The 13012-nt window shown below is 36.3% G+C and overlaps 1 protein-coding gene across 2 annotated transcripts in view; it reads right to left on the bottom strand.

Annotated features, from left to right (window-relative positions):
• GRB14 (growth factor receptor bound protein 14) overlaps positions 1-13012 on the bottom strand; it is a 132399-nt gene that overhangs the window by 24794 nt on the left and 94593 nt on the right. For both annotated transcript variants that reach the window (XM_004375576.1, XM_012555304.1), the window contains 2 exons: positions 5054-5175; positions 3057-3131 (listed from right to left, as the gene is read on the bottom strand). In XM_004375576.1, the coding sequence (XP_004375633.1) occupies positions 3057-3131; positions 5054-5175 (197 nt within the window). The remainder of the gene's footprint in view (positions 1-3056; positions 3132-5053; positions 5176-13012) is intronic.

Genomic DNA, 13012 nt, shown 5'->3' with positions numbered 1-13012 from the left:
ACATTGTTGCCTTATAATGTTAAAATTTCAAATATGAACATGTAAATTCAAACAGCATTAATACTACTTATACCATTACAGAAATGACAATATACATAAAACAGAAAATAAATCAGAGAATCTTATGAAAACCTGAGGCAAGTTCCAGATAAAAATATGTTCACAAAATATACTTTCTAAGTGATCAGTACTTAGACAACAATGAAAATTATAAGTCATCTAAATATCCTTCAAAAAGAAATCATCTAGAGTTAAGATCTGATATTTTTCATCCTTTTCCATGATTTCCCCAAAGACTGCAGGTTTACCTATCAGCTTCATTATGGGATAACTAAAACCACAATTCTGACTTCAATTGTTGAGCAGGAACTTAAGTCAAGTTCACTTCCTTGATGAGGGTAAAGCAAACAATCTCTTCTTTGCCTTCTATGGTTCTCAGTTGTGCGTGGGTATGGCAAGTTGTATTTTCCAAAGAGAACTGCAATAATATCTTCCATTCCAAAGGTTCTTCTGCAATGTGACTTTGCCACTGAATCATCAAGAGGTGGAGTCTCTTTCTACACCAGTTTGAATCTGGGCGAGGCTTGTGACTGCTCTTAAAGAATATGCTGGAATTAACAGCCTGCCAGTTTTAGATGTAGCCCATAACCAGCCTGGTGGGTTCTACTTCTTGACTCTTGGAAGCCAGCTGTCATGTAAGAAATGTGACTACCCAGACTGCCATGTGGTAGAATCTCAAGCCAAGTGGAAATGCCCTGGCAGACGAAACACCATGTAGAGAGAGAGAGACAGTGCCCAAGGAGCACTGAGACAGCAGACATGTAATGAAAAAGCCATCTTGGAAGGAGGTCCTCCATCCACAGCCACTGAGTCCATATGTATCAGAGCTTACCTACCCAGCTAAATTCTTCCTGAATTTCTGATCCATAAAATTGTTGGCAAAATGTGAGTAGGTGTTTTAAACCATTAAGTTTTGGAATAGTCTGTTACACAGTAATAATGAACTGAGACAGTGGGCATGTGCTGGTAGGAAAATGAGAATGAAAAGGAATAGCTCTGCGTGGCTGTGCTCAGCGTCCTTAATGAGATGGTGGAAACGCATTAGTGTCTCATTAAAAGAAGAAAATAGAAATCCCTATGAATAAACAAACATAAAATGGAAAAACTGAAAGTAAGAGAAATTATTAGCTAAAACAATGTAACATATTTTAAAAGCTACTCTGCGAAATGCTGGTAGTAGATACATACTTTTCTTTAGTAAGTTACTAAAATTTTTTTTAATTTAATGATCCACAGATATTAATTAATTGACATGCAAAACAGGCCAGTAGGTTTTTTAGTCTGAGAGCTTTCCAAGTTATTAAATCAAACCAATTAAATTTTAAAAAGAAAGTCAGGGAGGTCATACTAGAAAGAAGAGAAACCTTTTAAAAAGTGAAAACATTGCCTCAGTGGAGAGAAGAGGTCAGGGGCATATGCAGGACTATTTGCTTCCAAAGCCTATGATTTTTCTTGTTTTTTATAATTTAACATAAAAGTAATATCAGTATATTATAGGAGAATTCAGAGGAGGAGGAAGAAAACCTCCAACCTACCACCTTGTCATAACACAGCGGTGAAGTATTCAGAGGGCTGAAATATGGGGGTCCAGGGCACTGCTGCCACCACCACCTACCCTAATATTCTGTTGGGGTGTTGTTCCCTGTGAAAACCCAGCAGCTTTCAGAAAAATCTCTTGAGACTAATCATATTTATAAAATATTCTGATATGCTAAAATTAAATATAACCTATTTAAAAAGCTCATTAAAAACAAGTCTGAGATAGACATGCCTACCCAATATTTTGAAGTCATAGCTATAGCAGTAATATTAAAAGTTTTCTTAATTAAAGATCAGAGAATGTTGAATGGGTTTAGAAATGCCCAGGGCTTAGCTGAAACATCAACTGTTATAAAGACATTGTTTAACGTTAGCTTATTAACAACCACCACAGATCTTTTGATGTGAAATTGACTAATCGATCAAAAGTAAAATAAAACAGCTGAAGTCATTGTCTTATTGTAATGAAAATTTCTTAGAAAATGACTACTTCAATCCAATACCAGTTTTGAAAAAATGAACCCAACTGATACAAAACTAAGAAGATGATGACATAATGATGACATAATTCAAACACGTTGCTGTCGAGTTGATTCGGACTCATAGCAACCCTATAGGACAGAGTATAACTGCCCCATAAGGTTTCCAAGGAGCAGCTGGTTGGTTAGCAGCTGAGCTCTTAACCACTGCACCATCAGTGCTCCATGACATAATCAGATAACTAGTATTCTTAATTCAGCTAAAATTTCACAACTCTATGCAAGTATTTTCATCAGAGCTCTTACAAATTTTAAATTAAACTAAATGAAACTAATTAAATAGATAACTATTTTATATCCTTTTCTCCTTTCATTTAATTGAAAAATATTTTATCACAAATAGGACTTAGAGAGTTAGCATAAAAGCAAACACTAGATAACTATTAGAAAAATGTCTGCAATTTTACTGGGAACTTTGATTTTTCAAAAGATGAACATAAATCTTTAAACACATCACAAAGCAACCGAAACCAAAACCAAACCTGTTGCTGTTCAGTCGATTCCAACTCACAGTGACCCTACAGGACAGAGTAGAACTGTCCCACCGGGTTTCCAAGGAGCAGCTGGTGGATTTGAACTGTTGACCTTTTGGTTAGCACTCGAGCTCTTAACCACTGTGACACCAGGGCTCCATCACAGAGCAAAGCTCTGCGAATTTCCTTTCAAGATACACATTTTTAAAATGTTTATAATCCTTAGACAATTGGCCAAAACTAAGAAGAATATTGTTAGGTGTGGTTTATTGATTTGGGGCATTCTTTACTCCGGGGGGTTTTTTTTCTTTTTTTTTTAGTTTTATCTCCAGAAAAAATAAATAAATATTCAAGGCATAACATTTCAGAATCTGGGCATGTATAAATAAAGATCTCAAAGCTTCCCTTTATTGTGTTCTACATACTGAACAAAAATACATCATACCTGTAAAATCTGTGTGGGGGATATTTCACCATTGGTTTCAGTTGCAAAAGACACCATATGTTCTGGAAAAAAATACTGACAGAAAGATACAGGTTATCCCAAAATCCATGCTAGAAAAAGTTCAGTTATAACCAATTAAGTAGTGTAAAGCAAACATTTTTTAAACCAATGTGTTTAAACCAGTGTTCCTAAAATTTATTCAAGTACTTTTGAAAATGCAAGCCCCTGGACTCTTACGAGAAAGTATCTTAATGAGAAGCTCTGGATTAGGACCCAAGGATTAACAACACCCTGGATGATGCTGTTCCACCTACCTTGAGTTTCCAAACGCTGCCCTGAAGTTGGCAATGTACTTGCTCCCACATCTTGTCCCTGAATCCTGCAACCACTCCACCAGGTACTGAAGGACTATTGGCCCAATCTTACAAAATCAAGGCTCAGAGAAGTAATGAGCACGCCCAAGGTCACAAACCACAAAGTAGAGGAGCAAGGACTTAAACCAGGGCCAGCGAGCTAAAAGTCCAGTCCTTTCTACTTATCATTTTCTAAACTTATTTGATCATAAAAATCACCTAGGGCAGTAACACAGAAATTCCCAGGCCTCTTCCTAGAGTTTATGATTCAGTAGGTCTAGGTAGCTCCTGGATTCTGTATTTTTAACAAGCACCTCTTTCCTTCCCCCAGGTAATTTTTAGGATCAGAGAAATTGGGGAAAGCACATTTTACTATACTTTCTCTAGGACAGGTTTTTTTCAACAGCAGTTTTACTGATATTTTAGTCTGATGATTCTTTGTGTGGGGAGCTATCCTGTGCATTGTAGGATGTTTAGCAGCATCTCCGGCTTCTATCCACTAGCACCACCCCCAGGTGTAATAACCAAACATGTCTCCAGGCATTGCCAAATCGCCCCCAGTTGAGAATTACTGCTCTAGGTCTATACAATGAATACCCAGCCTTGTTTATAACAAAAACAAGCACTAAACCATATTTTTTTCAATGTGACTTTTAACTTCTTGCTTTTAATAAAGATTCACAACAAGAAAACTTCCCCTTCAAATTCAAATTCTATTTAATTTTTATTAGAACTCTTATTTTCTTTGTCAAAGATCATCCCATTACGTCCCTATTAATAAGTTAAAAATAAAAGCCAATGTAAGAGGTCTTTCAGGGTTTGAAAATATTCTATTATGGTGTGTATCATATATTTTTCATAAAGGATCATTTCAATCCAATTATCCAAAACTTAGTGCAAAAATATGCTACAGCTGCAGAGACAAAGACAATTTAAAATAATGAGCCCAGAGGCTATTCTGACTTCTCCAGATCTCTAATCTTCATTAGAATGTGACATACATTTATTTTCTTTTAAAGAGAACTACAACGAAAGTAGTATTTACCAGATAATGCACTGGTCCTTACCTCATTTCTACTTAGCTCAGTAATTACTGCAGTGAAAACAAAATAATTTGGAACAGCAAGCTTCTTGTCAATCTTAAATTTCTGGCTAAGTTACAATACTACCAACAATTATCCATCTGTTTTTACTTTAGAAAGTTTCTTATTTCCCAAATTCTACAAAAAAATATGAAAGTGTAACAGTTTTATAATCTGAGGACATATATAATACTTTATTTCCCAAATCAAAATACGTAAGTTATTTTTTTCTAAAACGGTAGGAAAAGAAGCAATGGTTACCCCAACTAGGTTTCTTAGAATTTTTTAATTAAATAATTTTTCCAAATCACTCTCAATTCAGATTTTTGCCAGCATGGTTAAAAATATTTCTTCTGTGTACCTGAACTTCTCAGTATGATGCTGACTAATCATTGTTAAGAGTAAGAAGAAATGTGACTACGATTTAAAATGACCAGAATTTTTATCTACAAACTAACAAAGAACTGTATTTTATTTATAGTGACTCTCTTTTCAGCATAAAATTAAAGGAAATGTAACTGATTTTTTTTTTTCTATAATCATTAAGGGATACTTCACTTACCATTGGGTTTTTAAAGAATTCATATTTGGCATAATTTTTTCTAAAGCATAGCTTATTGTCTTCTTCCATTCCCCAACTGGATAGCACTTCAATTACCAGTTCGTGGTCTTCTATCGTTCTTTCTGTAAAGAATGTTTAATGAATATGCTGTAGACAGAGAGACAGATATATGTCCGTGTGTGTGCATGTATATATTTACACATACACACATATACATCCATACACACGTAAAAATATTATGTATGTATCCTTATTTAATGTAGCAATAGCAACTCAATTCTGAAATAGCAAGATTAATGAAATTTCTCATTAACTTTGAATTAGTAATATTGATTTTTATACCAAGCAGACTATAATCTGGAAAAAAAGAGCAATATAAAATATCACAATGTACTTTTTTGCTAACTGTTGTTGTTAGGTGTCAATGAGTAGATTTCAACTCATAGCAACCCCGTGTGACAGAGCAGAACTGCCCCATAGTGTTTTCTAGGCTATAATCTTTATGGGAGCAGATAGCCAGGTCTTTATCCCGCTCAGCCACTGTGTAGTTTCGAATCGCCAGCCTTTCTGTTGGCAGCCAAGCGCTTAACCATTGAGCCACTAGTGCTCTTTTGCTAATTCTTAGTCTTCTTTTATTGTTCAGTAAATTATAAGTTTAATAACAAATCTGCATTAAGAATACGGGAGCTATTCTTTCTATACATCTTGTCATGTTGCCAAAATTAAAAAATGATTTCAAGATGGAACAATTCACCACAATAACTATGGAAAATTTTGACAGGTTCAATATGCATTTAAGATACAGAATCTGTATGACTGATAAAAATTAAAATAGATGTTAAAAGAATATTTTTAAGGCAAGCAGATATAAATTTTCAAGAAGCCTAACTTCTTGTGATACTTTATACTTTCAAAACTAATATTAAGGCAAATATACTTAGTATTAACAATGAAAATAATTAGGTAGGATGGGAAGGCACTTAGTAGGAAGGTCACTTAAGAGAAGTAAGCAACAGTAACTTTAGAGAGGTGAACATAATATGCAAAATGCCTATTCTAATAAGAAATTGTGATGTTCATAATAGTACTATTTATAACAGTCCCAAACGGAAACTTCTCAAATGCCTATCTTAAGAATGAATAAATAATTAGCATAATAGTTACACAGTGTAACATCTACTACAATATGGATGAATTTCACAAACATAATATTAAACAAAAAAAGTCTAACACAAAGGGTATATACTATATGATTCCATTCATACAAGGTTGAAACAGGCAACATTAGTCTATGGTGTTAGAAATCAGGATAACAGGGATAGTGGGTGAGTGCGGGCATAAGGGAGAGCACTAGAGTGTGAGTAATATTCTGCTTTTTCATCTGGTTGTTGGTTGCTCAGATGTATACAATATCTGAGATTTCATCAAGTTGTCGACATAGGGTTTGTTCACATTTTTTAATGTATGTTATACTTCAATAAAAGGTTGAAAAAAATTGTAAGATTACTAATGCAAATCAGGAAATGAAAAAGAGCCAATAAGGAATATAGACATTCCCTGCCTTTTTTAGGAATACAGAAATTCTCTGCTTTTTTAGATGCTTCTAGGACCTTTTTGAAAAGTATCTGTGTCTCAGAAACTCAATATCCAGTAGTGAACTGTGACCTACAACACTCGAACCCTTGAAAGTAATGTCATACTTAAACAGAAGCTTATTCATCTGAAAGGAAGTCCTTGTAAAAGTGCTCACTGAATATGGATGAGTTTGAGCTAAGTGTATGTCATCTCTCGGGGTTCTGTTCCTAACTCAGATTGCTCCTTTCCAGTCTCAATAACTGGCTCCCCTAGCTCCTTCTCCCTAGTAAGACTCAGTCCCTGGCTCAACTCTTTTTTTTCCTCTCTAAACTAATTCACTCTCTGTCTTTAATCATCATGGGTCCTTGAAGTGAAATCTCCAGCTGCAATTGTTTTCACTCAAGTTCTAGTCCAACTGCACCTTTTTTTCCCCTTCAAATTTCTTCTGCCTAAAATTTCCTATCTCTGTTACTGTCAGTGTCATTTTTACCACATTCTCTCAAATAAATATAGAATTAAAACTCACCTTTGCCTCTATCTCTACTTCTACTCCAAGTTCAAACTCTCCCCAGATCTGAGTGATTCTTCCTCTAAGTGTCTCTCACACAACTAACAATCCCACTTCCCACTGCCACAGCCCAATTTAGATCTTTACCTTTCCTCATACAGCCTCTTAACTAATCAAGCCTCTAGTTTCTCATTCTTCCAACCCAACCTGGACACCAATAGCATAGCAAATCTCCTAAAACATTTGTATCAGTGTAACCCCTCCTCAAAAAGCTTGTCTACTTCCTACTTGCTATGAGATAAATCCAAACATATAGTCTGGCAGTTACAATTTATTCATTCATCCACCCATTAAACAAATATTTATAGAAGGCCTACAATATACCAGACACTCACCTGTCGTTGTTAATTTCTATTGACTGGATTCCAACTCATGGCAACCCCATGTGGCAAAGTAAAACTGCTCCAAAGGGTTTTCAAGGCTGTGACCTTTCAGAAGCAGATCACCAGGCCTGTCTTCTGCGGCACTTTTGGGCGGGTTCAAACTGCCAACCTTTTGGCTAGGAGTCGAGCACTTAACCATTTGTGCCACTCAGGAATTCTTGACACTCATCTAGGGGCTGGGAATTTTGTACTGGATGAAACAGTCAAAATTTACCACCCTCATGGAGCTTACATTCTGATGGGAAGATTCAAGCAATATAAATAAAATGTAAACCTTGAAAACTGGTGAGAAACACTACAGAGAAAAATTAAAGCAAGGCAGAGGGAGAGAGTACTGAGGACACAAGAGAAATAAATCCACCTTCAATAGTCTGCCAGGGAAGGCCTCATTGAGAAAGTAATGTATGAACAAAGACCCAAAGGAGAGGAGAGCATGAGCAAAGCAGCTACCTAGCAGAAAAGCAAAGACAAAGCTCTTGAGTCAAGAGCCAGTCTAGTATGTTTGAAGCACAGCAAGGACACCAATGTGGCTGAAGCTAAGTGAACAAAGCAGAGAGGACCAGAAGAAGTGGTCAGAGAAGTAACGGTGATCAGCTGGGGGATTATACAATGCCCTGCAGTCCACAGCAAGGTAGATGCGAAGTCATTTTAAGCAGCGAATGACGTAAATTGACTTATGTTTTTATTTAATCACACTGGCTGTTGAGTAAAGAAATGATTTTAAAAGTCTGGGGTGAAAGCAGGGAAATCATTTATTGCTCTATTGCAATTAACCAGCGGAGAGATGATGAGGCTGAGATTAGACTGGTAGCAGTAGACATGATAAGACATAAACAGATTTTGACTGTATTTTTAAGGTAAAGCCAAAAGAATTTGCTAATAAAGTGGATATGGAGTAAAAAAGAGACAGGAGTCGAGGAAGACACCAAGGTTCTTGGCCTAAGCACTTGGAAGGACTGAGTTGCCATTAATGACGTAGGAAGTCTATAAGAAGCACGAGATAGAGGGATCCAGTGATCACCAAGATGTTGAGTGGGAAGCTGCATCCCTAACAATATTTTTATCCTTACCTCTGCCTACTTCTCTCAAAACCCCAAGTGGTGTTTTCAAGCTTGTAAAACACAGGTACATATTATTAAAACTACTATGTGCTAAGCAATGTATCTATATTCTTAGCAACTGCAGGGGAGAAAATTTCAAGATATTAATCAAGATATGTGTGTGTTTTGCCAACCTGTGTTTCTTTGTACCCATTTCCTCTCCTCTACCACTAAGTACACAACATACGCTCTGTCCTCAAGATGCATTATACAGAGAAAAAAAATTGACAGAGAGGTACCTTGTTGGCTTTTGAGTATCTAAGTAGACTTTATGAATCTTTGCCAGATATAATTGCTTGAGGAGACTCATGCCTAGCCAACCCGTCATTGCCTGATACAGGGACCCACTCCTGTTCTCTAAGAAAGGAGCTAGAGTAAGGGGCTAGAGGAAGGATGGAGCTGGAGACTGAGAGAGAGCTAGATAGTAAGTGGATGGTGTAGGTTCCAAGTGCCTCATATCCTGTCCACTTCCACAACTAGAACTCCTTCAAGATGGGGAGTTGACGATAATAATAATAATAAAAACTCAGATAAGTTAAGGGGAAGTGTACAGCTCAAACCAGAGTGCGGCCTTAGGAAACCTCTAACCTCAAATAGAAGTCCTGCACCCAACATGGTGGAGAAGCAATAATTGAGTATAATGTCGAACAGATGAATCCACAGCACCTCAGGATGGAGAAAGAGCACTGCAGCACTAAGTCTCCAAAAGGAGCATGGAAGGGCTAAGAGAAGACCATGAGCTGAAGGGGCTCATGAGCTTGTACAGGCAGTGAGCTTGCAGAGGAGTAAGCGTTTCCATAACAGGAAGAGAAGAGTTGGACAAGAGTTGAATTAATACTCCTCTTGGGACTTAGATGCCCCACCAAAAGTGTTGGAGGAATGAAGGGAGGTCTGCATCTTCAATTGAGAACATTCAAAATCTGAATTTAACTCAGAGAAACTGAATTGATAATTTACCCCAATAAGACTGAGAATAATCCAGAAAGCAAACAAGTAATGGAAGATTAAATGGTTTGCTGTTCAGCAGGCAGGACACTAAGAGTCAGAAGTGATAGAAATAAAGTTACAGAAACAAAGAAAGTTACATCTCTGGATGTCCCATTCTGAGACCTTTTCATTACTGCATTTAATTCCTACAATACCTATAATAGGCTAGATGATGCCCCCAAGATATCAGGTCCTAATCCCTGGAACCTGTAAATGTTACCTTATATGGCAAAGACTTTACACATGTGATTAAGTTAAGGCTCTTGAGAGTCTCCTGGATTTCCCAGGTGGGCCCTAAATGCAATCATAAGTGTCCTTATAAGAGAGAAGCAGAGGGCAGTTTAACACGGATAGGAGAAGGCAACGTGACCACAGAGGCAGAGAGTGAGTGATGCAGTCACGAGTCCAGGAAAGCTGACAGCCACCAGAAGTTGGAAGAAGCAAGGAACATATTCTCCCCTAGAGCCTTAGACCCAGTGCAAACCTGACAACACTTTGATTTCTGCCCAGTGAAGCTAACTTTGGACTTCTGGCCTCTAGAACTAAGTGAATAAATTTATTGTTTTAAGCCACCAAGTTTGAGGTAATTTATTACTGCAGTTTTGGGAAATAAATACAATACTCATTTTACAGATAATGAAACAGAAGTTCAGAATAGCTAACCTGCTAACATAAAGAAAACAAAAATACTCACAACTAGACCAATAAGCAACATCATGATAAACAGAGAAAAACACTGAAGTTGTCAATGATTTCATTTTACTTGGCTCCACAATCAAAGACCATGGAAGCAGCAGTTAAGAAATAATACAACGTACTGCGTTGAGCAAATCTGCTGCAAAAGACCTCTTTAAAGGGTTAAAAAGCAAAGATGTCACTTTGAGGACTAAGGTGTGCCTGACCAAGCCATGGTATTTCCAATCGACTCATATGCATGGGAAAGCTGGACAATGAATACGGAAGACCAAAGAAGAACTGATGCATTTGAATTACGGTGTCGGCAAAGAATACTGAATACATTATGCACTTCCAGAAGAATGAATAAATCTGTCTTGGAAGAAGAACAGCAAGAATGCTCCTTAGAAGCAAGGATGGTAAGACATTGTCTCACATACTTTGGACATGTTATTAGGAGAGACCAGTCCTAGGAGAAGGACATCATGCTTGGTTAAGGAGAGGGTCAGTGAAAAAGAGGAAAACCCTCAACAAGATGGAATGACACTGTGGCTGCAACAAAAGGCTCAAACACAGCAATGATTATGAGGATGATGCAGGACCGGGCAATGTTTCATTCTGTTGTACACAGGGTCACTATGAGTTGGAACCAATTCAACAGCACCTAACAACAACAACCTGCCCAGGATTTAAGGGCAGCCACGTGTGCATCCCCAAAGTCCATGCTGTTTCCTCTGCACAGCATGACCTCTCTGCTGTCACAGGAGTTCCCACCAGTAGGGCAGTCCTGCCTCCTCTGCTGGGTTTATTTATATCCTGCTCATTTTCTTCTGTATCAGATAAAACCTATTCTCTCCAGTTCATGTAGTTCTCATGTTTCAATTGCTTCAATTTTTTTTTTTTATATTTCAAAATGTGTTCAATAAATATTTCAAATTAACTGACAATAACACAGTTTGAGTGAAAGAGAAACTAAAATAATGGGCAATATTTCAGATTATATCAATTTTACCCTCCCATGAAAGTAACATAAACCATTTGAAATTGAACTGTGTGAAAAAAGGAAGTAAAAAAAAATGCGTAAAAACCAAGGTGTGTTTCAACAGCTATGACAAATGCATTAAGGAAGAACTAGTACACTGCATGCAATGGTTTAATACGTGTGGTCACCAGAGAAGCAGCAGTCTAGTAAGGGGTTTTATTGACTACATGCAAATAAAGCGTAGAATACAGGTCAAGAAAGGAAAAACAAAAGATAAAATATTTGCATAAAATTTCACAGAACTTTAATACCAAATGTTTAAATTATGAAATCAGTAGCAATCAAAAAAATGTTCTGGTAATCTTAACAAGAAAAATGTCTTTAAATATAGCTAGCAAAAACTAGAGAGTATGTGAGAAAGTAAAAGGCACACTTTCCATTCCTCCGAAGATTTCTGGTACTATTCTATTGAAAATTCAGATATCATACAGAGAAAGCAAAGAAATGAAATTCTGGAGGATCAAATGCAGCTACTCTTTCTTTACCATATACTGGCAGAGAGATGGAGATAGAACTTCCTTATGATAGAATCTTTTTTATTTTCAAAATTATGCTATATTAAATATTCTTTTTAAAGCTATACATCAGGCCAATTTGAATGCACACAACATTCCCTCAACAAAGTCTCATTATTTTAAAGGGCTAATGCTACAATAACCCAAATAACACTTGGAGGCATAATTATCAATTACTGTCTTTTTACACAAATAAGGAGCATGTTGTAAGTTTTTTGTCCACTGCACACCCCCTGCACTACTTTCATAAGAGTGCTATGTTGTGCATTATATGGCTGAGCATGTTATTTGCTAAAAATATAGTAATAACATCTTACAGAATATTAGTGTTTGTTTTCTGTTTTTTTTAAATGCAGTTATCTATAACTAAATACGAGCCTTAATAGGGAGAAAGATAAACATGAAGATACAAGATGCCTAGATGAAGTACTTGGAGAGGAAGAAATGCTTCAAGGGAAGGTGAAACATTGCTGTAGGACAACTTTTTCTTGCCTAGGCCCAGCCATGAAATATAATCACTGAGATGTGAGAAAAGGAAAAACAAAACAAACCGAATTAAAACTAAACACTAGACCCAATGATGCCCAATAAGCTTTGTTTTTAATTTTCTTCTTTAGTTCCTTTCTAAAACCAAACAGATTTTAACCAATTAAATAATCCCACTAAGTAACTTATATAATTAAAGTACCAAAAGGAAACATGTCTATTCTATAACTAGGGTCTCTGAGTTACCATTTGAGAAATGATCTCAGGCAGTTTTCACATAAATCCATCATGATTATTTTAAAGGCCTTATATAAATAAATTCATACATTCATCAAAAATACTATACTAAATATATTGTTAAAACTTCACAAATTCAAATCTATTTAAAAAATTATTTTTCAGCTACTGGAAACTGATTTACACATGTTAAATACCACTTATTTGTAAGTAAAAAAAAATAGAAAGGAATCTCTCTCAAATCACTTCAAAGCAGCCTAACCAAAAAGGAGAAAAAAGCAAGGAAAGGCTTCAAAAACAGTATTAAAAAAAAAAGAAAGAAAGAAAGCTTTATTTACAAATGAAAACAAAAGCTTCATATTGCTTTAGGTTTTATTTTTGTTTCTGATAG

The sequence above is a fragment of the Trichechus manatus genome, unplaced genomic scaffold (genome assembly GCF_000243295.1).
Source record: "Trichechus manatus latirostris isolate Lorelei unplaced genomic scaffold, TriManLat1.0 scaffold00037, whole genome shotgun sequence".
Classification (NCBI taxonomy): Eukaryota; Metazoa; Chordata; class Mammalia; order Sirenia; family Trichechidae; genus Trichechus; species Trichechus manatus.
This window is presented reverse-complemented; position numbering and strand designations above follow the sequence as displayed.